This window comes from Onychostoma macrolepis, chromosome 19 (assembly GCF_012432095.1).
Source record: "Onychostoma macrolepis isolate SWU-2019 chromosome 19, ASM1243209v1, whole genome shotgun sequence".
Lineage (NCBI taxonomy): Eukaryota > Metazoa > Chordata > Actinopteri > Cypriniformes > Cyprinidae > Onychostoma > Onychostoma macrolepis.
In genome coordinates, this window is record NC_081173.1 from 25,127,139 (window position 1) to 25,154,452 (window position 27,314).

General features: G+C 35.6%; 4 protein-coding genes across 4 annotated transcripts; 2 read left to right on the top strand and 2 right to left on the bottom strand.

Moving 5' to 3' along the window:
- Positions 1–290: 290 nt before the first annotated feature.
- On the bottom strand, positions 291–9,735 carry zc3h12ab (zinc finger CCCH-type containing 12Ab). Its single transcript, XM_058754631.1, has 6 exons — positions 9,601–9,735; positions 8,238–8,810; positions 5,251–5,390; positions 3,498–3,732; positions 3,310–3,410; positions 291–2,696 (listed from the first exon to the last, which is right to left on the bottom strand). Exons 2-6 carry the CDS (start codon positions 8,771–8,773, stop codon positions 1,777–1,779), a joined length of 1,932 nt encoding a protein of 643 aa, XP_058610614.1. The 5' UTR covers positions 8,774–8,810; positions 9,601–9,735; the 3' UTR covers positions 291–1,776.
- Positions 9,736–12,886: 3,151 nt separating this feature from the next.
- Positions 12,887–25,712, bottom strand: LOC131525162 (uncharacterized). The gene is made up of 6 exons (XM_058752533.1): positions 25,575–25,712; positions 25,345–25,404; positions 23,624–23,801; positions 14,808–14,868; positions 14,503–14,567; positions 12,887–14,375 (listed from the first exon to the last, which is right to left on the bottom strand). Exons 5-6 carry the CDS (start codon positions 14,535–14,537, stop codon positions 12,887–12,889), a joined length of 1,524 nt encoding a protein of 507 aa, XP_058608516.1. The 5' UTR covers positions 14,538–14,567; positions 14,808–14,868; positions 23,624–23,801; positions 25,345–25,404; positions 25,575–25,712.
- oscp1a (organic solute carrier partner 1a) lies at positions 16,873–23,757 on the top strand. The gene is made up of 11 exons (XM_058753024.1): positions 16,873–17,111; positions 17,791–17,820; positions 18,214–18,368; positions 19,785–19,952; positions 20,184–20,264; positions 20,471–20,574; positions 20,767–20,895; positions 21,861–21,930; positions 22,185–22,330; positions 23,160–23,220; positions 23,638–23,757. Exons 1-11 carry the CDS (start codon positions 17,000–17,002, stop codon positions 23,755–23,757), a joined length of 1,176 nt encoding a protein of 391 aa, XP_058609007.1. The 5' UTR covers positions 16,873–16,999.
- Positions 25,632–26,855, top strand: lsm10 (LSM10, U7 small nuclear RNA associated). Its single transcript, XM_058753027.1, has one exon. The coding sequence runs from the start codon at positions 25,632–25,634 to the stop codon at positions 25,992–25,994; it is 363 nt and encodes a 120-aa protein (XP_058609010.1). The 3' UTR covers positions 25,995–26,855.
- Positions 26,856–27,314: the final 459 nt, after the last annotated feature.

The window sequence follows — 27,314 nt, forward strand, 5'->3', positions numbered from 1 at the left end:
TTCTCTACTAGGCTAATTACAGTCAAAATGTCTGTCATGTGGTTTCTATGCTTAGGTGGAGTGAAACCTGTCTGCGTTAAATATAAGCATATACATTAGGTGCTTTCTAGAAGGAAACAGTGATTTTTGTGGAATGCATCTTTCAAAAATGAGGCCGCCGCCTGCAGCACGAATGCTTCAGAAGGTCAGGTCTGCTCTTGCTTGTCATAAATATACGTTCGCTTACGCAGAGAAACAACACAAGCAAGTCAAATAAAAGTCAAATACTGATATGTGTATATAAATACGGCATTTTATTTTCATAATATGAGATACAGCATAAAAAGCAAAGACATATTTAAACGAGCAAAGAACATACAGCTAAATAAAAAAAAGGCAAAAAATTGCCTACTTAGTATTGCCGACTCCCTTTTTAAACTCTAAACAGCTTCAATACAAACTAACAGAGTCACCAAAAGTTCCACAACCTTTCATGCTTTTGGCAATTACCTTTGAGAACTTGGAGAAATTATGTCAAGTTACACTGGTGATGCTTGCATTCTTAAGGACATTTTATAAGTTATGGAAAAATACACCAAAGGGTGCGTACTCTTCTACCTTTGTGGTAGTTCTGCTTAACAAATGTCAGTTACGGCACACGGTGCCAACACATTCAACATACACGGTACTGCGAATCGTGCAGAACCACAAATAATAACACCTGAAACACAAAAAAAGATGTTTTTCCACAAATAAATCTGAGAATGTGTCATTCCATTATCAAATATGATTGCATATTTTGTAAAAACAATGAAACAAAACTGATATTAAAGTCTTGAGAACCACAGCAAGATGGAAAATGCACTGGTGGTTAATATAACCAATAGTGAATCCACCATAGTTAGAGGTCAAATAACAATATGAAAAATACAACAAGAATAAAATCTTCTCTTCTGGCTTCAATTGAGTCAACTGCATCACAAAAATTAAACATCTAATAAACTATAACTGTATTTTTAAAACTGTAGACATTAATATGTCTATTTTCAAATCTTATTTCAAAACGCTGTATGACCTGACAAAAACAGCCAATCAGAACATTAAATCTGATGTGAAGCGGAACTGTGGGCCAATGAGAATTTACTGTGGGTGGAGCTACACTGCATTATGTGAAAGACACCAACTAAAATTATTTTTGTGTTCTTGCTAAAAGAAAAACACTGCATGACTCGACAAAAATAGTCGATCGGAAAACAAATCTGATATGAAGTGGGACTGTGGACCAATGAGATTTCACTGTGGGCGGAGCTACGTGGTGTGTGTACACCACATCCAGACTCCAATGACTTGATACAAACAGCCAATCAGAATATATCTGATGTATAGCAGGACTGTAAGCAGGACCAATGAGATTCACTGTAGTTGGAGCTACACTGCATTATGAGACAGACTCCAACAAAAATGATTTTTGTGTTCTTGCTAAAAGAAAAACGCTGCAAGACAAAAACAGTCAATCAAAAAAAAAAAATGATATGAAGTGGGACTGTGGACCAATGAGATTTCACTGTGGGCGGAGCTACACCGCATTACCCGACAGTCTCCAATGAAAGAGTTATTTTCCTGTCCTTGTTGAAAAGCAAAACGAAGCACGACAAAGACAGCAGGATTGGGATTTCACTGTGGGCGGAGTGACAAACTCGAGTGAAATCACTTCTTGTGGTTGCGGCTGAGAACTTATTGTAACACCTTTGGTGCCAGAATCTTTGTCTTATCATCTAGTCCTTCAACAAAGATAAATTAAAAAGCCCCATCCTGAGACTGGAGGGTTAAAATCTCTGCAGCCAGTCTCTGAGGGTCCAGGAGAAACGGGAACATGTCCATGGCTCTGTCCACCAAACGTGCATTGAAAATTGCAAGTAATTTCTTACGCACCTGCTCCCGTTCGGACCACTGAGGATTGTGATTGGAGGGCGACCAGTGTCCATGTCCTATCTCTGGCTGCATGGCATTGTGGGATGCTGGAGGATAGCCACCATAATGGTCGGACCAGTAGCCCTGTTGGGGAGGAGGCCCTCTGCTGTGTGGAAATGAATACTGGGACATGTTAACAGGTGGGTAAACTGGACCTCCTCCATAGGAGTGATACCGGGGTTGAGCATAACCCGGGTTTGTTGAGCTGGGCAGCCCCATGCTATGGTGCTGACCAGCTCCACCGGTGCTGAGGGATTGGTAGGAACAGCAACTGCAGGGTTGGGTATTGGGCGGAACGTAGCGATGCCGCCCACTGTTGGATGGTTTGGACTTCCTGTGGTCGCAGTAGCGATCACAATGGCAAGCTTCAGGAGAATGGCATTCGTAGGAACCCAAGCCAGAATCCAAACGCTCCTGAGATCCACTGGGAAAGGAATCTAGACTTGTTGGCGAATGCCGACGTTCTTTTTTCAAAGGAAACTTTCTTTGAGTTGGCTGGGGGGCTGCTTTAATGACAAGGACATTTTCACTGGCGTAACTCTTCTTAAGAGATCCAGCATCCAGGGAGAGTTTCTGTTCCATTACTTCCTCCAGAGGTGGACTCTGACTGGAAACCGGCTGAGGTTTGTGCGGTGTGGATGAAATTTTGGCTTTGTCTCGGAGCTCATCAGCCAGGGCACGCTGGGATTGCTTGGTTCGCTCTGGATGATGGAACTTGCACTTGATTCCATATGTGCACTTCCTTCCTGCATTGAAAACAGGACATTTTAATTCTTGTTCACATAATGCATGCTATCCTTGTGTGGTCAGAAAAGACATGCTATATACTACCATACAAAAGTTTGGGTGCCTACCCTCTACAAGTGACAATAAAGACATTTATGATGTTACAAAAGAGTATTTTTTCAAATAAATGCTGTTATTTAGATTTCTCTATTCATCAAAGAATTAAAAAAAATATATTGTATCTTGGTTTTCACAAAAATATTAAGTAGCACAACTGTATTTAACATTGATAATAATATGAAATGTTTCTCGAGGAGCAAATCAGCATGATTAGAGTGATTTCTGAAGGATCATGTGACACCGAAGACTGGAGTAATAGCTGCTGAAAATTCAGCTTTGCATTTCAGGAATAAATTACATGTCAAAACATTAACAAAGAAATACCGACCCAATACTTTTGAACAGCAGTGTATATTGTTTATTAATTCCTTGTATATGGGTAATACTTTTTATATGAGAGCCACACCCTAATAATTACACCAACATGTGACTGCAAGACCGCAAGAACTCACTAGTAAAAGTACAATGTCAATCATTCATGAAAGTTGGAAAGAAAAAAAATGTGATTCATACCATAAGGACAGGGCTGTTTCTTAGGTATACGTGGAGTTTTCCTCAGAAAATTATCTAGGGTGGGTCCATGTCTTCCCAAAGGGTCATCCGGAGGCATAAACCTACACAAAAGCATTGTGAATTTAATCAAATTGTGCTATCAAACAACTTGATCTATGCTGCGAAGACCAAAATGCAATGGCACTTACTTGTCATTGACGAACGAATACATCAGAAGCCTCTCCTCTATAAAACGCTTCCACTCAGGACGTTCTCCTTGCAGATCTCGGTAAGTGTCGTTGGAAACAATGATGCCGTCGGATTCGTATGCCAGCTTCACGATAAAACGGTCATCATAGCAAACCACTCGTTTTCCTGCCACCCTTCTGGATGGTGTGAACACCAACAGCTTCCTCCGCTCTAATTCACGCAGAATGTGCTGATCTGAGAAAAAATATTCATGAAATGTAAACTCTGTTGGCATTTTACAATTGTTGCTTCATTTTAAGCCAATCATTACAAATCTGTACAATAATTAAACATATTTAGTCATGCATTTTAAACTTGCAGTAACACCTAAATGCATGTTTGCACTAGTAGAATTAAATGCCTAGTGACTAGTTTTTCATACTACTTTTACCTTGATTAAAAATTCAATATGTAATATGCTAAAACAAAACATTGAGCTATGCAATGACTAAAGATGTCTGCTGATAAATAACAGTTTTTTTAGTGCGAACCTTGGACAGATTGAAAAACTATAGATTTATGAGGTTTATGTTCATGATATGGAAATAAAACAAGCAATATACTCACATTTACTAGCGCTTTTTGCAATATCAAATTAAATGTTTTTGTCTGCCACAGTAATGTAATGTCCTTAAATGTATTTTCTAAGCAAATATTGATAGACATGCGATTAAAAGCGTGACACACAATTCATATGACATTACCATTGATTGATAGACCGGTGTCTATTTTGTTGAAACTAAACAAGGTCTTGGTATTCAGTTACCCTTTGTACCAGCCGGAACAAACAGCCCAAGGGAAAAAGATTCTTGGCATTTTAATTTGCTTGTGATTTTCATTGGACAAGTGCCCATTTACACATAGACAGTTTACTTCAGGGGAAGCAGGAATTCAAACATACTTACGCATTTTTGCATAGTTCAATGTCAACTGTTAAGACAGATCAACATTACAACTATTTTTTGGATGCACAGAATTATCACTAACCACAGGGTTGCATTATTTCCCTCTAGCTAGGTCAAACTTAGGAGGGTTTGGCAAACAATGCAGATCAAATAGGCTGGTACATCTTACCCGGCAAAAGCAGCAGTTGTATTATTTCACTGTGGCCTTCATTATGTTATAAGGAAGTTACAAAGGTTTTAAAAACCCCAGGTACTTGCCAATATACCTTATGTCATCCTTCATTCAAACAGCTACACAAATAAAATCAATGCGGGGTTTTCCCATACTTCCATTTCTATTATTTGAGACCAGACATAAAAAACAGAACTGTATTTCCTGTATTCCATGTGCAATTTAGCTGAACATTCATACATCATTTGCTCGAGTGGCTTCCAATATAACAGGTCTGCAGGTCTCTTTTTAGTCATTTTTGGCGCTTTTCCACTGCATGGTACGGCACGGTACGGTTCAGTACGGCTTACTTTCCAAGCGAACCGTACCGTTACCAAAACGTGACGTGTAAACTCTGCTGATCACTGATTGGCCGGAGAAAATCGTCATTACTGCGTCACTGAACTTGCGACACGAGACACAACAGACCCGCTAGATTTAAATCAGCACAGCCAGCAAAGGATCAGTCGCAACTTTTGTTTGTATCAACCAAAAAATGGCTGTTGCTAAGAGGAAACAGACCTTGCTTATGGCAATGTGATTCCTTCTGGAAAGCAGGAATTGGTTCTGACACACGGTGCATTCCCTTTTCCTTACCTGTAATAGGCACATCAGGTCGCGGCTGTTCTTTTCTCCAGGAAGGCACAAACACTGTGATGTCAATGTGACCCCGCTCCAGGAAGAAGTTTACCGCCAACTGAATTCCCAGACAGGAAAAGACTTCCTTGTTCCCGTGACTACAAAACAGAAAATGTCCAGTTTACTTGTAAATTTCAATTAGTTTGGAATTTGCATAAGGAAATGTATTGCATGCGCAGACATTAATTTAGAAGATGCTTTTGTCCAAATAAGGAATATCATATTAACCTTGTTTAAGGTTTTTATTTTTGAAAATATTTTTCAGTAGATTATGAGATCTCTCTTCAGGTTTGCTGGAAACAGTGGCTGCATTAAGCTATCAGGTTATTTCTTGTTAAAAAATTTTACAATCATTACACTGAAAGATTGTTATCCTACTTTCTTAGTCACAGGTCACAATGGGCAGTAATACACATTCCAGTGTTTGTTTGTTTGTGTTTAATGCCATTCGAGCTTCTGTGGCTATTTTCATGGCGAGAAATATTATGGCTGAACTATATCGTTTTCATATTCCAGTGAAATCACAAAATAAAATACAACTAAATACAGCAACATTACTGATATACTGTATACACTGTAAAAAATTAAAGAAAGTTGAGCCAACTTAAAATTTTAAGGCAACCAGCTTCAGCAGATTTTTGAGTTTTCTCAACTTGTCGTTTTAAGTTTATTCAACAAAAATTTGAGAATCTCCCACAAAAATAAGTTGAGCAAACTCAAAAATGGTTGCCTTAAAATTTAAAAAATTTTTTACAGTGTACACATGTATATATATATATATATATTTATCTATGGACAAACAGAATTGTTTTAATTAAATTTTTTAAAAAGGCGTGCAAGATTTGTTTAACCCTCATGTTTGTGTTCAATTTGACCTTTGAATTTTGATTATAACAGGGTATAAAAAATGCTTATGAATTTCTTGTTATGCTATATTATTGCTAAGTATTGGATTCAATCTTTTTATCAACATGTTTTTATTCAATTAGCAGTTTTTGTATTTCTTTTTGGAACTAACTGATTGTAGGCCTCATTTAACTGAGCTTATGCATATTCGTTTTTGAATGAACATTGCCAGCATCTCTTCCACACATAATATTTTTTATTTAAAAACTGAGGTGTATAACCTCAGACCAATGAGGACTATGATCAAGTTGACAAAGATTGAATCCAAGATTTGGTAATAAGTTAGCATAATGAGAAATTTACAAAGAATTTTTAACAGCCTGGTCATTTTTGACAGGGAACACCAAATCAGGTAAAGGATTGTTGGCACCGCAAAAGAGTTAAAAATCAATTTAATTGGATGAACAAGTCAATTTTAATTCAAATCCAAGCCAGGATCTTTTAACAATGCCTGGAATAAACAGAATTAGGTGTGTGAAAACTGTCTGTTCTATGAGGTAATTAAAAACGTCTGATTTATAGGAACAAAAATAGCAAAGGTGGGCAGAGTTGTCCAATCAGACGCTGTGTTGCAATGCTGTCGGGCCTGTTCTGTTACACAGCGTTCTTTTCACAGACATTCTCCTTCAGGATAGTAAGAGAGGGAAGGGTGGGGATGGGAAACAACGCTGATTTGCATATAAGATTATTTGCATACTGGAGTGATGACAGATACAGGAGCCTGCAGGGGCAAATCTGGACTCCACTTGCAAATGCAGGAGAAATACAAAGGGAGGGTTTTAAAAGATCATTAAAAACATAGGCGCTGTGCAATTCTTCAATAAGTCCTCTCACAAAAAACAAAAAAAGTCTATCGTTCTGGCAACATATGATCTAACTTCTCCAAATAACTTCCTGATGTTCAGGGTCTGACATTTGGAATGAATTACTCAACAAATCCTACACAAAACTTTTGAGGAGAAAAATTATATTGTGCAATGTTTAAAAAGTGCAGAAATAATAAAATAATAAAAGTGTCAAAATACTATCCAGATTGTCCAATGAATAGCAAATAACGTTCGTTCATTTTTAGTAACACGAAAACCAGATATTCAGTCAAGGTTTACACCTTTACATAAACACATCTTTGTTTTCAGGAATAAAAGAAGAAGGAAGTGGACTTGATTTGCACATTAACTTGAAATGTATGAGGAAATACTGGGTTTTATCACCTCTCAACTATGACACAATTGCTGAGGGCAAAAGGTTTTGGCAAAGCTGTTGCTTAAAAATAGAAAGTCTCAATTTTAAAACTCCATTAATCTATTTTACAGTAAACAAACATGTTTAACCACAACATAATGAATATTCCTTGATTGTTTTATCATCATAATTATTTGCAACTGTAACCAAATGTAATTAAGCCAAAAAATGTAAATACATTAAAATATTACTCCAAAACATTAGCCCAACACAGCAACATATTGCTCAGCCATTTTTGATGTTCCGTTTGTTGATGCTAATGGCACAAAATTGCACACTTCAGCTTTATATATATATATATTTTAAATCTTATTAAATGGAAGTGTAAGAGTTTTTTTTAAATGTTTTTGACAGTTGTCTCATGCTCACCTGCATTTTATTTTAATAAAAATACAGTAAAAATGGTCATTTTGTTAAATATTCTTGCAGTTTAAAGTAACAGTTTTCTATTTTTATAAATTTTCAAACAAATTCATTCATGTGATATCAAAGCTGACTTTTCAGCAGCATAAGAGACTTCTTTCAAAAACATTAAATCCTAATTATTCCAAACTGAAAGTTTATATTCAGTTTTACTTTTACAAAAAAAAGTGCTATCTTGTGATTTTTAAAATATAAAATAAAATGTCCCGTTAAAAATTTGACACAAAGAAAAAGGTCAACATCAACACAACATCACCTTTAAATTTACTGTAAACAACTTCAATAGCAAAGTGGTAGAAGGGAGACGTAAATGTCACTGTAAACACTTCTTTAAAAAAAAATCTTATCGCACACCATGTTTACTGCAAACTTACCTCATGGCTACATTAGACCCATCAATGACTATTGGTCTGAGTGCGTCCTCATCCTCTGCCAGCTCTTCTGAAGCGCTTGACATTGCTGGAGCATTATGACAGGGATTTTGGGCACTTTGGACTTTACTGGAAGCGTCCCCACGTGAAACCAGCACAGGGGAGGCTGTAGGTTCCTCTCTCTCCTCTGATTCCCCAGCAGCCTGTATCAGCTCACCCAAAACCCTGTTGGTGTCTGCGTTGAGGCCGAGTTTCAAGAAAGCAGCGCGGACCTGCGTTTGGGAAAACCCCAGCTTGAGGAACAGGTCGAGCTGGGCCTGAAACTCAGAACCCAGTTCTGAGGATTCATCTGGAGTCGGGCTGGACTGGGCCGGGTCCATTCTAATGCTGCTGGAAACAGGAGGGCTGTACAAAGATGTGGGTGCTGTTACCCATGCGTTGGTGGTGTTTACGGCAGAGCTGTGGGATCCTACACTGGAAGACCAAAAGGAATCCAAATACAGTTGTAACGTGGGGATGGTGCTGATTTCAGCACTCATCTCTTCATCCGGAAAAAAACGTCTTTGTCAGTCACACCTGTTTAGAGAATGTGTAATAATAGATATGATAAACAAAGCGTTCATAGCTAATTAAATATTTATTTATAGCCTCAAATAAAATTAAAACACATCTAATTATCTAAATATCATGAAGTTAAATGATAAATATTTCAAACATTTCGGCATTTAATTATGAATTTTAAAACAATTAAAATGACTAAACTACTATTCAATCGATGTTTTGTCAATAAACAATATTTTATTCAAATATATTAAATCTATAAAAATAAATAAACATGAATAGTTTGCGTTTATATTAAAACGTAAAAAATATATAAATTCTTTAAAAAAGAAAAAAATAATAATATGTAGTAAATCGCTAATAAACCATAAAACCAATAAATCGAAGTCTGTTACTGCACAGGAAATGTAGTTTTGATACGTGAAACTTTAGGCTTTAAAATGAGCACATTACTCATTTTGTCTTTTTAGATCATGAAATATTGACAGTTACAACAGCGACATCACATTATTTCATTGTTTCCATATTCTTTATTTGCGGCGCGTTCCCGCATTCCAACACATGGACGCGCGCTGTCCCCCCTTACTTAACCTCACCACATGTTTACCAATATTCTAAAGTTAATGTCTACATAAAATCACATTATAAGTAGATATTAAACCGTTTACTATCAGGTTACTATATACATGTCTATGTCAACTATTAGAAACGTCAATGTAGGCTACCAAAACTATCGCTTAGTGTACGTAATATGTACAAATGTATAAGTTCGAAAGGTTACAGACAAAATAAAAGTTATAAGTACCTTTACTTGATCCGTTCTCTTAGCGTTTCGAGCTGCTGTCTCCTTGTAATAAAGTTGATAAGCTCGTGAGTTTTGCTCCTGTTGAACCCAAAGCAGCGGAGAGTGAATCGGCACACCTCTAAGTTTCAAACAAAGTTTCAAACCAGGAAGCAAGACAAGCACGTGATGACGTCACGGAGGACACATTTATGGCTCTTCTTCCTCTATTAAGAATAATGATGGACTGGTGGATTGGTGTAATGTGGCACACTGACTAATGTGGGACACCTAAGCTTCAGTGCATTTATCTCTTCATTTGCAACATTAAAGTGAGCAAGCTTGGTGTTGAATTCAAGCAGGGGTGTCAAGTTATTGAATCACTTGACTTTCTGGAAATTATGTCAGAAATGTGGCTAGGAAAATCATCAAACAGGAAGTACCTTTTTTAACGTTCACTGAAATGACAGTGAATTAATGTTAAGGATATAAATCTTTATCGAAAAAGTTATCGAATTATATTTGTGATGTATTTGTACATCAAAATTTGCAATGATGTTAAAATGTGTTAAGAATATTTTCTATTTGAAGCAATCTTTGTCGTCCCACTTTAGAAAAGGATGTTTTCAAAAGTGGGACAGTCAAATATACCATGTTATTCAATTGATAAAATGTGCATTAAGAAAGTTAAATATCATACATGTATTTTTGTTCATTTTTGAGCTTATAATGCAGCAATTTTATTTGTTTAAAGATCTAGATTCAAAATTTAGAGACTAGAGGACAATGGGATCCTGGACCGTGATGAGTCCATGACTGGCCAGGACTGCTTATTTCTGTAATGAAGTGTTTTTACCATTACAATTTGCTTAATACAAGCTTTTGAAAAAAATAAGTTTAATATTAGAAGTTTATTAACAGTTTTGAAGGCAATCCAAATTTTTCATAGTTTTAAAAATTATGAAATTATTTTGCTATCTTTATTAAGTTCAATTTTACATTTTTGACTTTATTACATGGTTGTTATTATTATTGTTGCTGCCAAAAATCTGACATTTTTAAAATAAATTATTTTAAATAATATAAGTTTTCTGTGTTATATAATTGTATTTAACATTCCATATATGAACATATAGGTTACTAGTTTTTTAGACTTGTGAAGACAGCAAACACACTGTAGGCCTACTAAATTAATTAAGCAAACATGGGTATTCACATTTAACCATGAGTGTAAAGTTTACTTTGTAACAATTTGACTATTTATAACCCAAAACATAGCGTCCCAGATTAGAAAATCCACAAATTCTTATATATGTGCCATTTCCCCTTTAATTACAATATCTGAAAAATTTCTTCTGATTTAGATAGGGAACATCTTGGGGATTAATTTGTCTAAATATGATGCACAAGTTAATATTTCAAAAAGTGTCCCATATTACCCTAATCCACCCTATGAAAGTTTTTATAAAGGCAAAAGCTATAAAAATAATTAACTTTGAAAATAAGGCGTTGTAAAATGTTGTAGCTACTACATGTTAGCGTTTTTATTCCTATAAAAATGTTTGTCTTTAGTCATAATGTACCCACTAGCTGCATATGTAAATTGTAAAAGAATGCTGTTGATACTACAGTACCTGTTTTTTTTCCTTAACTTGTTTAAAAATAAAAGTTTCCATTAGAATCAAATGTTTTATACATCATATGAGAGCTGATGTAATATGAGAACATTAAGTTCCACTTTTCATTTCCTAGAAAACTCAGAACCCATCAGCCGACACGTGACCTAAAGAAACTATAGCCTAATGAAACATCCAGAACTATTTTAATTTATTTTAATAATAGTTCTTTATAAGATAAAGGTCTTTGTTTTATTAATGCAATTTAACATTTTATTATTATTTTTAATATGTGTGTGATACTGTTGAATTCATAAAATCATATTAATAACAATAACAACATGAACTTATTTATATATTTATTGGTTTTACACAATACAAGAAATTGTTCTAAGAATTTCTTCAATTAAACTGAAACAGGCAAAAAGTTGTTGAGCAAACATTAATTCACATGTTCTACATTTGTAAATTTCACTTCCCCTATCTATATACAGCACAGGACAGTGAGAAGTGAGGGCGTGATCTTGGTGCTTTTTTAAATTCTCACTATTACTCCAGGTTATTAGTTCCTCACCAACAGCCACATATTTTCACACTATCACATTTGGTTGATGTTATCTTGGAATCAAGAAAGGCAAATGTCAAGAGAACAACAAAATCATGAACATTTGGGTGTGTTAAAAGTCATTTCTTTTGTGGTTTGCAAAAAAAGGGAAACCCTAATTAAACACTGACTCAGACCACAGTTAGTTGCATAGATTGCAACTTGTCTCCTCTCACCTGTCTTCTTGCTTCAGTCTTTTTCTACTTAATATGCAAATAATGAATGATTTTTTGTATGTTTGTATATTTATTTGACTGACGGAATGCATTTGAGTGCTGCTTATACATATGTTGTAGTTCATAGAGATAAAAACATAAATAAAAAAAACCTATAACTATTCAATATTTAAGTTGTAATTGTTTATAAAGAGACTCCACTAAGAATCATTCCACTAAAAATTTTTAAAGTAAAGGGGATGCTTGGGGTTTTGCGTGAACTTTGTGGCAATTTACCTTTTTAATAATTATTTTTCTGGGATGTTGGCCAACTTGGGCATGATGTTCCTCTCCCGTGGATTGAGATTCTTCGTGGTCTGAAGTTTCTCCGCCTTCTTCATGATGTTCCTCTCCCGTGGATTGAGATTCTTCGTGGTCTGAAGTTTCTCCGCCTTCTTCATGATGTTCCTCTCCCGTGGATTGAGATTCTTCGTGGTCTGAAGTTTCTCCGCCTTCTTCATGATGTTCCTCTCCCGTGGATTGAGATTCTTCGTGGTCTGAAGTTTCTCCGCCTTCTTCATGATGTTCCTCTCCCGTGGATTGAGATTCTTCGTGGTCTGAAGTTTCTCCGCCTTCTTCATGATGTTCCTCTCCCGTGGATTGAGATTCTTCGTGGTCTGAAGTTTCTCCGCCTTCTTCATGATGTTCCTCTCCCGTGGATTGAGATTCTTCGTGGTCTGAAGTTTCTCCGCCTTCTTCATGATGTTCCTCTCCCGTGGATTGAGATTCTTCGTGGTCTGAAGTTTCTCCGCCTTCTTCATGATGTTCCTCTCCCGTGGATTGAGATTCTTCGTGGTCTGAAGTTTCTCCGCCTTCTTCATGATGTTCCTCTCCGTGATTGAGATTCTTCATGGTCTGAAGTTTCTCCGCCTTCTTCATGATGTTCCTCTCCGTGGATTGAGATTCTTCGTGGTCTGAAGTTTCTCCGCCTTCTTCATGATGTTCCTCTCCCGTGGATTGAGATTCTTCGTGGTCTGAAGTTTCTCCGCCTTCTTCATGATGTTCCTCTCCCGTGGATTGAGATTCTTCGTGGTCTGAAGTTTCTCCGCCTTCTTCATGATGTTCCTCTCCCGTGGATTGAGATTCTTCGTGGTCTGAAGTTTCTCCGCCTTCTTCATGATGTTCCTCTCCGTGGATTGAGATTCTTCGTGGTCTGAAGTTTCTCCGCCTTCTTCATGATGTTCCTCTCCCGTGGATTGAGATTCTTCGTGGTCTGAAGTTTCTCCGCCTTCTTCATGATGTTCCTCTCCCGTTGATTGAGATTCTTCGTGGTCTGAAGTTTCTCCGCCTTCTTCATGATGTTCCTCTCCCGTGGATTGAGATTCTTCGTGGTCTGAAGTTTCTCCGCCTTCTTCATGATGTTCCTCTCCCGTGGATTGAGATTCTTCGTGGTCTGAAGTTTCTCCGCCTTCTTCATGATGTTCCTCTCCCGTTGATTGAGATTCTTCGTGGTCTGAAGTTTCTTCTTCCTCAAAATTTTCAAAAATGTCAGAATCAGGCAGAGCAACATCTTCATTGCTACCTGAGTCACCTACAATCTGTGACCCCTCCCCTAATTTGCCATTAAAATTGATGATTGTTTGGATGACTTTTGGACCAGGGAAGTCCATAGCAATTATACCTACACAATGTGGTCTATTTGTGTCTCCCTTAAGATCGAGGAGATAATCGTCAACTTGTTTATTCAGTGTTTTTGCAATTTCAAGTGGCTCCTCTGATTCTCCGTTGGCCCCAGTGTATGTGAGCATCATCTCCTGTTCACACTTTTGTGAAGCTAACTTGATATTTTCTCTCATTTGTGTTTCTTTTGTATCCATGTCTGCATTCAATTCTGTGATGTGAGCAGGAAGTCCTAATTCTAATGTTGAACTCTGAATCAAGACTATCTTGCCTCTCACCTGACCCAATGTTGGAATCTCTTTGTCTCTCCACACACGCCTTAACAATTCATCATGCCTTAACAATTTTGTGACTTGAGCGACAGCACCCTCATCTGGAGTCAATCTAAGCAACAGTGTCTCTTTCTTCTGTTTTACAAGGAACGTCAGCATAGTTTTTAAAAAATAATTAAGGGTCTCTGATTCCTGGACGTTTCCAGTCTTAACGTACTTGATGCTGTCAGAGGACATGTGCAAGTCAAAAAAACGCACGCCTGCATCCAGCTGGTTGTGCAGTCCCCATGCTTGGAACATTGGTGTGGAGGTTCTTAAGTACCTGTTGCTTTGGTGTGTTCCAGGTATTGATATAGCCGATAGAAGTGTGCTATTTTCTATTTTCTTCATCCATTTGTGACTGACATACTTGTAACTGAGAGTTTCTGAGATGCTGACTTGTTTTTTACTTTCACACGTAAAGATAGCCACCCTGCAGAAAAACAATATATTCAATATATGGAAATATAATGGCACTCATATACTTTACTCTCAGAATCAATCAGTCTAAATGCTTTTATGTTTGCCATATTCTTCTTATTTACCACAATGCTACTTACACTATAAACACAGAAAGGTACTGAAGTTTTCCCATAATTTTTAGTTTCCTTCTGCAACAGTACTTCTGAAAAATTGATAGTTGATATAGATGAACAGAGTTAATTATTTATAAAAGTTAGAATCGTATGATATGAAAAGAGTTAATTATTTATAAAGCTTATAATCATCTAGGCTGTAATTTTATCTTGAGTCTCTGAATATTTCAAGAGCTAAAATCACTTTTCACTTTATTGATCATCGCTATTGTAAAACATTTTTAGCAGTGCAATCATTAAAAGCTAGTTTCATGACAGCAAATATCCACCTGTAATACCTTGAGAAATCCAAACTTCAACAGTTCCAAATGTTTACAGTACAAGAGTTCCCTGTAAAAGTAATTTGCATTTAGCCAATATGCCAAAATAAACACACTAAACATATATTTCATATTTAGGAATGTGTTAGATCATGATTTTCAAACAACAACAACAAAAAAATTATACTTACTAGCGCAATATAATTTGTAGAAGATTAGAAGAATTAGCATGCACTGAATTTTTCTGACCTTGGCATCAGACAATTCAAGGAGTCAAAGAAAATGGTGACGTTTGCAGTCTTGCCATATACTTTACATCTTTAACTGAGGCAGTTATACAGCATTTGCCTACATTTGCCTAAACAGTCAATGTAAAATGAGCCCTGTAATAGTTTGCATTCATTCATGGTGTACAGACGGCATATGAAAATCCTCAAAGTCATCTGTCAGTTTAAAGTTTAATAAAGTTTATAAGAGCAAGAATAGCATTTTGGTACCTTTAAAATAACGGCAAGGCATTGTATAGTCCTACTATGTGAGGAAGGTAGATATTGACTATGGGTACACCGTGTATTCAGCAGCAGGATGTTTTTAAATGTCAGCTTGGGGCAAGTTGTCACACATTTTAAAAAAAAGTTAGCTAAAAGTTTAATTTGAAATGTTTGAATGTTAGTCTTTTACAGTTGTTTCATAACTTGGAAAAATGGAAATAAATACATCAAAATATTTTTGATTTTGATGTAGGCTATTTATTAATTATAAATTACTTTTTTGTACTAGTTAAAAGTATGACAATTATTAATCTCCAAAATATTAACTGAATGAAATTGTAATGAGGAGGCAGTGGCGTCGGGATCCATGTGCAGTTTTATTGAAACACAAGAGAAGTCAGACAGGCATAAATCAGTAACTGGTGTCAGATATAGCAGAGGCAGGGCAGAATCAGAAACAGAGTTCGGGCTGAGGGTCAAGGCAGGCGGCAAACAGACAATAGAGATACTCAGTAAGGCAGGCAGAGTCAGAAGAGGCAGGCAACAATCCTTCGGAAACGGGTAAACAATCCAGGTCATCAACAGGTAAGCAAACACAAGGAAAACGCTCAGAAATGACTGCATAGCAAAACAAGACTTCACAAGGAGAGCAAGGGCGGCACAGTTTAAATAGACCAAGCAATGAGGAACACCTGTGCAGGTGATCAGTCTCTGGCACAGGGTACATGGGAAATGAAGTCTTAATGAACCGGTTAATACTCTGGTGATAGTTCCCTCTGGTGGTGATTGGAGGGAGCCACAGAGGCTGAATTTGTGACAGAAATAACAATATATTGAATGAAAGAATGTATAAATAAATAATACAGCAGAATATAGGGGAGAGCGGGGTGAGTTGAAAAACACCACATGACCGTAATGGGTCCAACTTAAATATGTAGCCTACATAAATTTCAGGATGTAGTGCATCTTTGGGAATAATCACTTTGAATCTAAAATAAACTGTTTTCAAATTATGGCTTTCCAAAAAAAAAAAAGTGAGGGGTAAATTGAGCCTATAGGAAGAGGGTAAGTTGAGACGCATTGAATTAAATTGTGCCACTGATTATGCTGAAGTAAAACATTTTCAGCACATGCAAAATCAAAAGGAGAGAAATTCCACTCCTACCATTTTAACAAACTTGTATCATCCAACAATTTAGAGCTAACATCATGCTAACAGTACAGCATCATAACTTCCTAAAGCACAAACTGATGCTTTTTTTTTTTCTCAAGAAGCATGAGTCCATGAACATTAAAAATCACTTTGAACAGCAAAAAAACAGTTTTTGAACCTAAATGTTGTTCCCAATTATTCTCTCCCCATCACAGGGTGAGTAAACGGTCAACACTTGATATAATTGTGGGCATATCAACAATTTTGAATAAAGTTGCCTAGAAACAAGGGTTGGCTCAACTTCCCCGCTTTCTCCTATGCCACAATTCGTCCACCGCGCGCGCCTGGAACGACAGGTGTGTGAGCGCGAGCGCGAGCGCGCAGAAGCAGCGGGTCAGCGTGGCATTACGTGACGTCATAATGCCCCGCTAGTATGTATGCCCGAAGAAAATGAACTCGATAGAAAAACCACGCGCCGCGCCAACTGCAGTAACTTGTTCCTGTGATTCATTAAAGAAGTGAGCCGCTAATAAAACCGTACAATAACTCTTTTCATCATGTCTCAAAGAACTCTTCCTTTGCTCATCATAAACCTCGGCGGAGAAATGATCTACATCCTGGATCAGCGCCTCCGAGCGCAGGATGAACACGATGATAAAACTCAGAGAGGTAATAGCTGCATATCTACCTGAATCCTGCTTTAGCAAGCTGCCAATAACGCGTGCAACCTTCACACGTTTTTGTCTGTTTTATGAATGTCTCATGAAAATAAAAACAAAAGTACAGACAAAAAAAGAAAAAAGATGTGTTATATGAATGAATTTGATTCTCAAATGCTGCAAAAAAGGAAAAACCAGGCTACTCGTTAAATGCAAACAATAAAATAAAAGCAAATAATGAAAGGTTGACATAATCAGCACCAAGAAACAACATCCACAATTGGTGTCCCATTGATTGTCAGCCCTTTTATTCCCATTATGTCATGTCAATCATTGTGCATATGCAAATCCCGGTAATATTAAGTTACTTTAAAAAGGTAGCCTTATCTATCTATCTAGGCCTATCTATCTATCTATGTATCTACCTGTCTGTCTGTCTCTTTAAATATAATTGAAATATATTTATAATGCAAATATAATGACCGTTTTAGAAATATATCTATTTACATGCATGATTCGATGTGATCTCAGCTGCTGTCAGAAGGTAATTTGCTTAACTGACAGATTCATGTACTATGCCTGATTTTCAATTGCACTAAATGTCCTGTCATAAGACTGAGTGAAGGAGAAGTGCTTGCTCAGATATAACAGAAATTTGGCCTTAACACAGGTTAAATGCTCTGTTGCAGGTCGTTGGACAGACGATGATAGGAAAAGAGGTACATTATTATTATTATTTTTTTATTATTATTACTTTCCTTCTTATTTAGTTTGTTCCACATTTTTAATGTATGTTGCATGCAGCTTATTTGTAACAGAAGAAGCATGTGTGGAAGAATCAATACATTTTGTGAAATTCCAAGGAGTTACTTTAAGAAATAAATAAATATTCAAGTCACCCACACAGAGCACATGTACGAAAAGCAAACAATAATCGGATAATTTTAATTTTATTATCCAAAACTAAGGTTAATATAATGTCTGTATTTCATATCCAAACCCATAATTAACTGATAAAATAATTTGATTTCTTTCTGTGGGATATTTAAGTTCTGACTCCTGCCTAAATGTTTCTCTTTTTCTTACTCATCTTTCTCATGCTCTTTCTGTAGTTATGAATGATATAGTGGCCACTATGTTCAATAAGGCTTTTCTAGAAGAGCTCTTACGGCCACAGGATCTGTACTCCCACCGAGCCCTGCGGACAGTTTTGACACGGCTAGCACACGCCTCTATTATGCGTCTAAACCCAGCCAGCATGGATAAGGTATGAACTCACCCTCTCTGCAGGCAAAAACAATTGTGAATCACACTCCTTTTTTGTTTGTTTGTTTGCATTGAGTTTTCTTATAGTGTCAGTAATTAAATACATTATTAGAGAAAGATTTACTCAGATTAAACGTAATTCCTTAAAGTGCTTTAAGAAATAGTAAAAATGAAAAGTCTTGATTGTACATGTATGCATCAGGCCAGAAGACCAGTAGGACTGGTTGTCCAGCTTTTTAAAATGAAAATGTGTTTGTTTGTTTTTTACTTGAAAAACACCAATACTTTTAAGCAACAGTTTGCATGGCTTCTTACATTTAAGTCTTGACTAAACTTAAAATGTCAGTTTGCCATGGCTTAAAGGAAACGTTCATCAAAAAATTGACTTTTGCTGAAGATTTGTTCACACTCAGGCCATCCAGTTTGTTTGCTGAAACTTAACCTTATATCACTTGCTCGTCAATGGGTCTTTGGCAGTGAATGGGCACCATCAGAATGAGAGTCCAAACCGCTGATAAAAACATCACAATAAAGTATGTAAAAAAAGTTATCCACACGACTCCAGATCATCAATGAATGTCTTGTTAAGTTGTTTTAACTTTAATCTGTCACTGTAACTGTCATAATGTTCCAATAAACAAATGACCTCCTCCACATCTTGGATGGTCTGTATGGGATCAGATTCCCGACAAAAGTATTGCAGTCACGGATAAAATAAATAACAAGCGTGAAAACAAAATGTAAAAATGCAATTAAAAATATATTGCACAAGATTTAAAATTGAAAGCAAAGTTTTCAGAATAGCAAACAATGGTCACGGATCGAAAAGTATTAAGTGTAAATCAAAAAATCACTTTACTCTGTGGGTGAGTAAAGCTTCAGCAAATTTTCATTTTTGGGTCAACTATCAAAATCTGATAGCCGATGTAAACAAAACAAGCAAATAATGTAACTATATCAAGTTTCATGCCCAAGTGCATGCTGGGAAGATGTTGAATAAATGTTTTTTTCAGTCTACATCTATTTAAACAAACAAACAAACAAGTCACTTAAATTAAAACAAATCAGAGAAAACGCATTAAACACAACAAAATGCATTACTTGTGTTTCTGATACTTCTAAACAACAAAAAATCTTTTTGCTAGGATTATTTAATTTATCTATGAACTAGTAGCATTTTACAATGTGTTATGAAACTATAAAACGGTGCTATTTCTACTTGTTCCAACCCACATACAATGACTTAAATGTAGTCAGTTACATTCAGTCATATTAAATAATATTTCTGACTTGAGTAAAACCAGTTAATTTAGACCACATATAGCACATTTTTTAGTTTATGTGGCACAAAAACATAAAACAGTCTATATTTATTACCAATTTCCTGAGTAGATTTGTGTTGTTGTCTTTATTGTAGCTTTACGATTTGATGACTATGGCCTTTAAGTATCAGATCGTTCTGTGTCCACGTCCACAAGATTTACTGGTTATCACCTTCAACCACACGGACACCATCAAGGAACTGGTGAAGGATAATCCCAGCCTTGTTAACCAGATCAACGAAGCCCAGAGACAGCTTATTGAGGTAAAAGTCCACTGTTGCTAGCTTGCTCCTAGTTTCTAAATGTGGTGTAAACATCTTGTTTCATTATGTGTAAAAATATATATTCTTAAGAAATGTTGTAAAGATGAACTTTGTTGTTGTTGTCAAGTAATTCTATCTAAAATCCATGGCACATCAAGTTGCTTTTCTGTGCCAATGTTATTGCTATTTCTAGTGCACACTTACCAAATTTAAAAAGCACCTCTTTCTAAGGTATACACACCCCTATCCGATGGTGAGTTTCAACTCATCCGACATACGCTGCTGGTTCTCTTTCAAGATATGCAAATCAGGGTAAGTGGTTTGTTGTCATTAGTATTTGAAATGGATCGCTGCCAGATCATACGGTTGTATGCAAATCATTACCGAGTCATGACATTTTTTGTAAGAACATTCAAGCGCAGTCATTCTGTCATGCGCTTGTAGTGGCACTTGCTGATTGCATGAGATTTTGAATGCATGAATGAATGATGTATTTATATAATATGTTCTTTCATCAGGTCTCCATTTTCTTGAAAGAAAACATCCAGAACCCAAACGGCCATTTTGTACTGCAGACCTCAGGGCCGGTGCCTTACGGATTTGAGGTTCCTGGTTTAATCAGGTAACGCAGTTGAAGGTCGGGGGTCACAGGCAGGATTCTAATATTCTTATAGTGAGTTCCTCATCAGTAGATTTTCACTGGAAAACACAGAGGCTTCATGGAAATAAGATGACATTGTCACAGTCATACACACCCATATGCAAACAGTCACTTTGTTCCTTCAGAATTCCTTAGAACATTCTCTTCTCACAGGTGTTTTAATGCTAAGGGCCGAGACGTGAGGAAGACAAGGTTTCCCAGTGGAGGAAGCTACACAAGGGCTGTACGCCAGGGCTCATTTGACCTCTCTGGAGACAGGGTCACATTTTTGGGCACCAACATGTAAATATCAAAAGTAGTAATTAGGAATTATAAATGGTTTTAAAATTGCAATATTGTTCACATGTAAAGAAAATATAGTACATATTTTTTTATGTATTACATATATTTAAAATGTAACATAAAATAAAATTAACGATGTTATCTAATAGAGATAATTATTTAATATAATACAATACATATAATACATATTTTTTAAAAACAAATTAATAATTTTATTCAGCAAGGATGCATTAAATTAATCAAGTGACAGAAAAGAGTTTTACATTGTTACAAAAAATATTTTCTTTCCTAATGTTTTCCAAATTTTGTCCTTTTACTCAAAAAATGTTTTTATAAAAAAATAGTATATATATATATATATATATATATATATATATATATGTGTGTGTGTGTTACATAATATATGTGTGTACAGTGTATATTTATTATATTATATAAATACACACGCATGTATATATTTAAGAAAAATTTTATATTTATATATAACATATTAGCATTTATATATAATATAAATTATATATAAATATTCATAAAATATACATGTATGTGTGTGTATTTATATATACATAATAAATATACACAGTACACACATATATTATGTAAACACAAACTTTTATATTGGATCATGCGATTAATCGTTTGACAGCCCTAGTGTGTGTGTGTGTGTGTGTGTGTAGGCAATATATATTATAGTTTCCACAAAAATAGTAAGCATAAATTACATTCTAAAATACATTCAAGTGGAGGACAGTAAGCTATTTTAAACTGTAATAATATTTTTTACTGTTATTAATGTTTTTACTTTATTTTTCCAATAAAATAAATGCAGCCTTTGTGAGTAAAGAGACTTTTAAGACTCTTTAAAAACATTTTTTTATTTTATTTTTTTATCTTACCAACCACAAATGTATATATGTATATGTATGTTTGTATGTATATGTAAATCTCTGTTGACCTCTGTACAGGTATGGCACACCCTCATCTGAAGAAAAGGATCCATCAACCACCTCTAACAGCAAAAGAAAACCAAAACAGGTACACCCTCACTGCAGGCATCATGCAAGATTCCAAGAGTATAGCTCATGTTAACGAAAATAAATTGGCTAATATAATATAATATAATAATAATATAATATAATATAATATAATATAATATAATATAATATAATATAATATAATATAATATAATATAGATAACATGTAGATTTATTGAAATTTTATCGTTGCAACTCAATGCTCTCTGGATGTCATTGTGTTTTTGTGTGAATATCTGAACGTGTTGTGAATAGGCAGATACAACGCCCAATCCTCTGGCCACAGAGGAACTCAACCTGCTCGCTAAACTGATGGGCGGAATGGAGGTGCAGAAACTCTCGAATGTGGACGCTGGTTTCAAAGTGAACCTGTTAGCCTTAGACCTGGAGGAGGAGGGCATGTAAGCATTACTAATCCAGACATAATCCTGCAACAAGCCACACACAGCCTCGAAGGCATGCTTAATTTTCTGTTGTACTTTTATGTTGCTTCTTTATACTTTTTGGATCTTATATATAAATATAAATATATATGAAATAAAATATGTTTACATTATTACATTTTAAGTTTATTCAGAACTTTAACTACAATAATAATAATGAAAAAAAAAAAACTTGCCAAGGCAATGGTTCTCATTTAGTTTAACAAAGTACTAAAATAACACAAACTAAATTAAAAATTAATAAAAACTATAGAGGCATACATACAAAAAAAAAACAACAATTACAAATTACAAAAACACACATACACACAATATGGAGTGTTGCTAGACATTTTTGGGTACAAGCCCCAATATTGTTATATCTTTAAATGAATTAGCACATACTGACCTGAGAATCATTTTAATGATACATTTCAATAATCAAGTCATGTGTTCTTTCTATCAGCTGTTCAGAACAAAAGAACTAGTGTTGCCAGATTCGTAAAGGTCTGAAATTGTTTGCGATTCTGTTTGATTCATTAGTGAGTGATTTCTCACAGCGAAATAATAATGAGATATTTTATAAGAAAAAAAAAGATGCTGGGTGAGTTAGATATTTACCTACAATCCAATGTAGAAAACAAAACTTGCAAATGGCTTGCAAAGAATAAAGAAATAAATAACCAAATAAGTCGGGTAGTATGTAGTTTTGTTTTGTTGTTGTTTTTTTTCCACAATGGGCTGATTGAAAATCACAGGTAAACATTTTTGTTATTGTAAATAACCAATCTCTTAAAATGTTTTTCAGTGGAATTTCAGAAGGAACGGTGCATCAGTCATCTAGAGTCATTAACATACAAGCCACGCAGGTGCTGTGTCATGCACTTTACAAATCTGCTCATGTCCTCGTCTTATTTTATTTTGTTGCCCAGGGCTGGGAATGCTAATCAAGAAACACCAGCATTGCTCCAGGGCGAGCTTAACTTAGAGCTTTTTGGCATATGATTTTAATTCCATTCAAATTTATGTAACTGGGAAATTAACACCAAAAGAAGCAACCACACAACTGTTTCTGGTCATTTAGGAATGTTTTATGAGTTTGTAATAATCTTTTAGCATTACCCGCCCTAGACAGTTAAGTGCATATAACTAAGTACACACCTTTTTTACATTATTGACACTCTCATAAATTTACCACTAATAATTTATTAACACCAAACTCAAAGTTTCAGTAAATGGCTCAATATAAATCACTTTTTAAAAAATGTTTACCTTGGTATTCTCAGGATCAGCTGGCCAGTACTGAGCTGGCACGCATAGCAGGAGAATTTGATGAAGGGGGAAGCCCGACAGAGGGATCCAGAAACAAGGGGGACGACTTGCTGGCTATGATGGATGAGCTCTAAAGGTCAGTGACTGTAGACTGTGAGTCAGGATACATGTGGTAATTCTGAAAGCTTACAGAAAAATATGGTAGGTTTGGAAATGCCTGGCATTTATACACTCAAAAACATGATTAAGAACAAGCTGGAAGCAAAAATTGCACTGTAACGGGTTGTTAATGATTTCCTAATTGATGTGATGTTTTAAACTGGTTGAAAAAAATGTTCGAAAAAATTGTTGAAAATTAAAAATGTTGACAGTTTCTTCAGAATTTGTCTTCATAAAAAACACTTGCGTCTATAATGTCAGTTTAATGTCTTTTTTTATTGATATACAATGGCAGAGTTATCTGTTTATATAGTTTCATTGCAGCAAAACGAAAGTCAATCATTTTGAATGTGGAACAGAAGGCGTTTAATTCTGCTGACAGAAAACCACACCAACATACATTCAAACAAGTGTCGACAATATCACCTTCGATACAAAGAGACTGAAATGTTGAACTGTGTTCTCAGGTAATTTATATATGTCAGGTTGGGGCAAGATGTCACATGGGTTAGATTTATTTTTTATTTACTGACATTCTCTATATTATGTTTTCCAAGTCAGCACAAAACGTTTAATGAAGTACATTTTTTAATGTATAGCCTAGATACTGTGGACAATAATGTTTTCACATAAAAATCAACAAATAAGGGTGTGGGGGAAGAAACATTTATTTTTTTTTTTTTAAATATATATACAAATAATTAACTACTACAAGAGTAGTTTAGTATTTTTGCATGTTATCATGTTTACAGTTTCATTGTTTCACTGTTCAGATTTAGCCATTAAATAACATATAATACAGACATGTTGCTTTTTCCAGACAACATTTCAAATATCAAACAAAGCTATTCTCAAATCAACAGCAGATGCCCATTGTGACAACGTGCCCCGCTACAGCAGTGAACCTTTTTCTTCTTGATCAACGGCTGAAATAGCTAACTTTCAAGAATAAATTTACCCCGAGAAATAACCACTGATAAAGGATGACAACTAACGTTAGCCCTAGTTTGTCCTACGCTTGTAACTCGCTAGAGGGAGCGCGAGCGATTTCAATCCGGAACGTCTTGATGACGTCACTCTCCTCTGCGACAAAGCGCGGCGCTCGAAACCGTTTAGGATGTAAACATGATGTTTTGAGTCTGTTAGACAACACAACGCAAGGTAATGAAACAAATACTTTTACCTCCAGTGGAATTTATGACTGATTATGGGTTCAAAATTAAATTATTTTAAATTTTGAATGAATAAAAATCTCACGTGCCTCAATAAGGATGTTAAAGATAAAGTTGCTAAAGATAAAGATAAAGTACTTCTAGCTTGTATCTAGGTAAGTTAGTCATTTAGTCTTTGCAACAAGTCACTATTTCAATACTAAGTTACTTCCAAACTATGCATTGTAGTAGGAAACACACACATATTATATATATATATATGTATATGTGTTATATACTTATTGTTATTGACAGTAGAGACCCAGCTTTCTAAAATACACCGCGCGCGAAATTTTGGAGCACATATATATATATATATATATATATGTGTATGTGTATGTATGTGTGTACCTAATTTGCTTATTTCCCTTGCAATGTGTGGTTTGTCTGTCAGCAGAGCCTCTCAGAAACCTGTAATTGAGAAACACAAAAGTGCTCAAAAACATTTCAATAGAAATGTTAAGAATGTAGCTGCTACCTTTTTATTATTAATTGACAGAGAACAACTTGTTTGCTTTTCATCTTCTTTGGTATCATAATAAGAAATAAAAAAGAAAGTGGTTGGTTGTTAAATTACTCACAATGCAAGACAAATGACATTGTCCACATGTTAATGACTTATCTGTGCACAGGTGAACATGGACGTGAGCCATTCCATTCGTGAACGCACCATCGCCGAGAACAGTCTGGTGGTTCTCCTGCAGGGTCTGCATGGCCAGGTGACCACCGTTGACCTGCGAGACGAGAGCACGGCGAGGGGACGCGTTATTAACGTGGACGCTTTCATGAACATCCGGCTGGAGAAGGTTCTGTACAGGGACAGACGTGGGCGCGTGTCCAGTATGGACGACTTGTTCATCACAGGCCGAAACGTGCGTTACGTCCACATCCCCGACCACATGAACATTATAGAGACAATAGAGACCCAGCTCACCAAAATACACCGCGTGCGAAACTTTGGAGCAAGCGGTGGACGCAAAGAATACTCTAAGAAAAAATAGTTTTATGAGAAACTCATGTTTGTCTTGCAAATATATGATTTTGTAATGCGCAGTATTCATTTTATTCATATTAATGCAATCATGGAGCAAAATGTAACGCATAGTTTACTTTGAAAATGTTGCTAGTTGTTGAGCTCAGGAAAAGTGTGGGAAAAGTTATTTCTGTTTAGTTTGCACTATAGTTGTTTGAAAAAGCAGTAAACGATGACATAACCATTGATTGATGAGTTCCTTAAGTTGACATTGTGTTTGTTTAAACAACACATCTTTTTACTTTTAATATTTGTTCTGTCTCTTAATTGCGATGTCAATATCTCTCAACCACAACTATCTTTTAATCCCAATAATTGTTTATATGTAAATATTGGTATTTTACAGCCTTTGTGCAATTCAAAACATTGTTTGCAGTGTAATGACTGTTTTTGTTAATGTCTTTTGTTGCTGAAGTTTCATACGATCAGGATTGGTGATAGTTTCAGACGATCATATAAATAATTAGAACAGTCCTGGATTGGATTGGACAGTAATCTTCTAACATGGCAAACTGTTGGGGATAAAGATATATAATTATATAGTAACTTGAACTGTATGTATACTGTACAGTATAACGAGCTCTCAAATTAGTACTAATTTATAGTTAGCCAAAAAATGAAAATTTACTCAGACCATCCAAGATATCATAATAGAATTGTAGAAATATAGCTTCACGTCACTTGCTCACTAATGGATACTGTGCAGTGAATGGGTGCCGTCAGAATGAGAGAATGAACTGATAAAAACATAACAGTAATCCACAAGTCATCAATTAATGTCTTCTAAAACAAAAACCTGCATGTCTGTAACAGACAAATCCATCATTAAGGGCCATACCCTAAAAGGTCCATCCCCTGTTGTCCTCTCACATCAAAATCCACCAACGGTGCTTGATCTGTGCATATTTCTCCCCTGATTCAGATAATATGTTTTCACTGTTGAAAGCAATATTATAGATAGAGGACTTGTTTTTTTTTAAAGTTAAAAATGCCTTAATAATGACTCTTTTTCATATTTAAAATTTAGCGTGAACTATTCCTTTAACCCGAGCCTTTAGACTAACAAACAGAAGGAATTCAAATGCTTTTGTCTCCTAAATTGTCTGTTTTTGTCTCAGTTTGTGGCCAGTGTGGCAAGAGATTTTACATCTTATTTTGGAACAATATTATTTTGCTTCCAGAATGCTACATTGGCATTGCGTATGAGGATGCAAGATTTTCAGTGACCACATAATCATCGTCCTTTCAATGACTCAAACCTCATTCCTCTCCGGACACAGGAATATTC

Coding starts and splice junctions, on each gene's coding strand:
- zc3h12ab (XM_058754631.1), bottom strand. CDS start 8,773: ATGAGTGCTGAAATCAGCACCATCCCCACGTTACAACTGTATTTGGAT. Junction 5,391..8,237: donor GGGTCTAATGTAGCCATGAG/GTAAGTTTGCAG, acceptor TCTGTTTTGTAG/TCACGGGAACAAGGAAGTCT. Junction 3,411..3,497: donor TATTCGTTCGTCAATGACAA/GTAAGTGCCATT, acceptor GCTTTTGTGTAG/GTTTATGCCTCCGGATGACC.
- LOC131525162 (XM_058752533.1), bottom strand. CDS start 14,537: ATGGGAAAACTTCAGTACCTTTCTGTGTTTATAGT. Junction 14,376..14,502: donor TACCTTTCTGTGTTTATAGT/GTAAGTAGCATT, acceptor GTTTTTCTGCAG/GGTGGCTATCTTTACGTGTG.
- oscp1a (XM_058753024.1), top strand. CDS start 17,000: ATGTCTCAAAGAACTCTTCCTTTGCTCATCATAAACCTCGGCGGAGAA. Junction 19,953..20,183: donor CCCAGAGACAGCTTATTGAG/GTAAAAGTCCAC, acceptor CCTCTTTCTAAG/GTATACACACCCCTATCCGA. Junction 20,265..20,470: donor TTCAAGATATGCAAATCAGG/GTAAGTGGTTTG, acceptor TTCTTTCATCAG/GTCTCCATTTTCTTGAAAGA.
- lsm10 (XM_058753027.1), top strand. CDS start 25,632: ATGGACGTGAGCCATTCCATTCGTGAACGCACCATCGCCGAGAACAGT.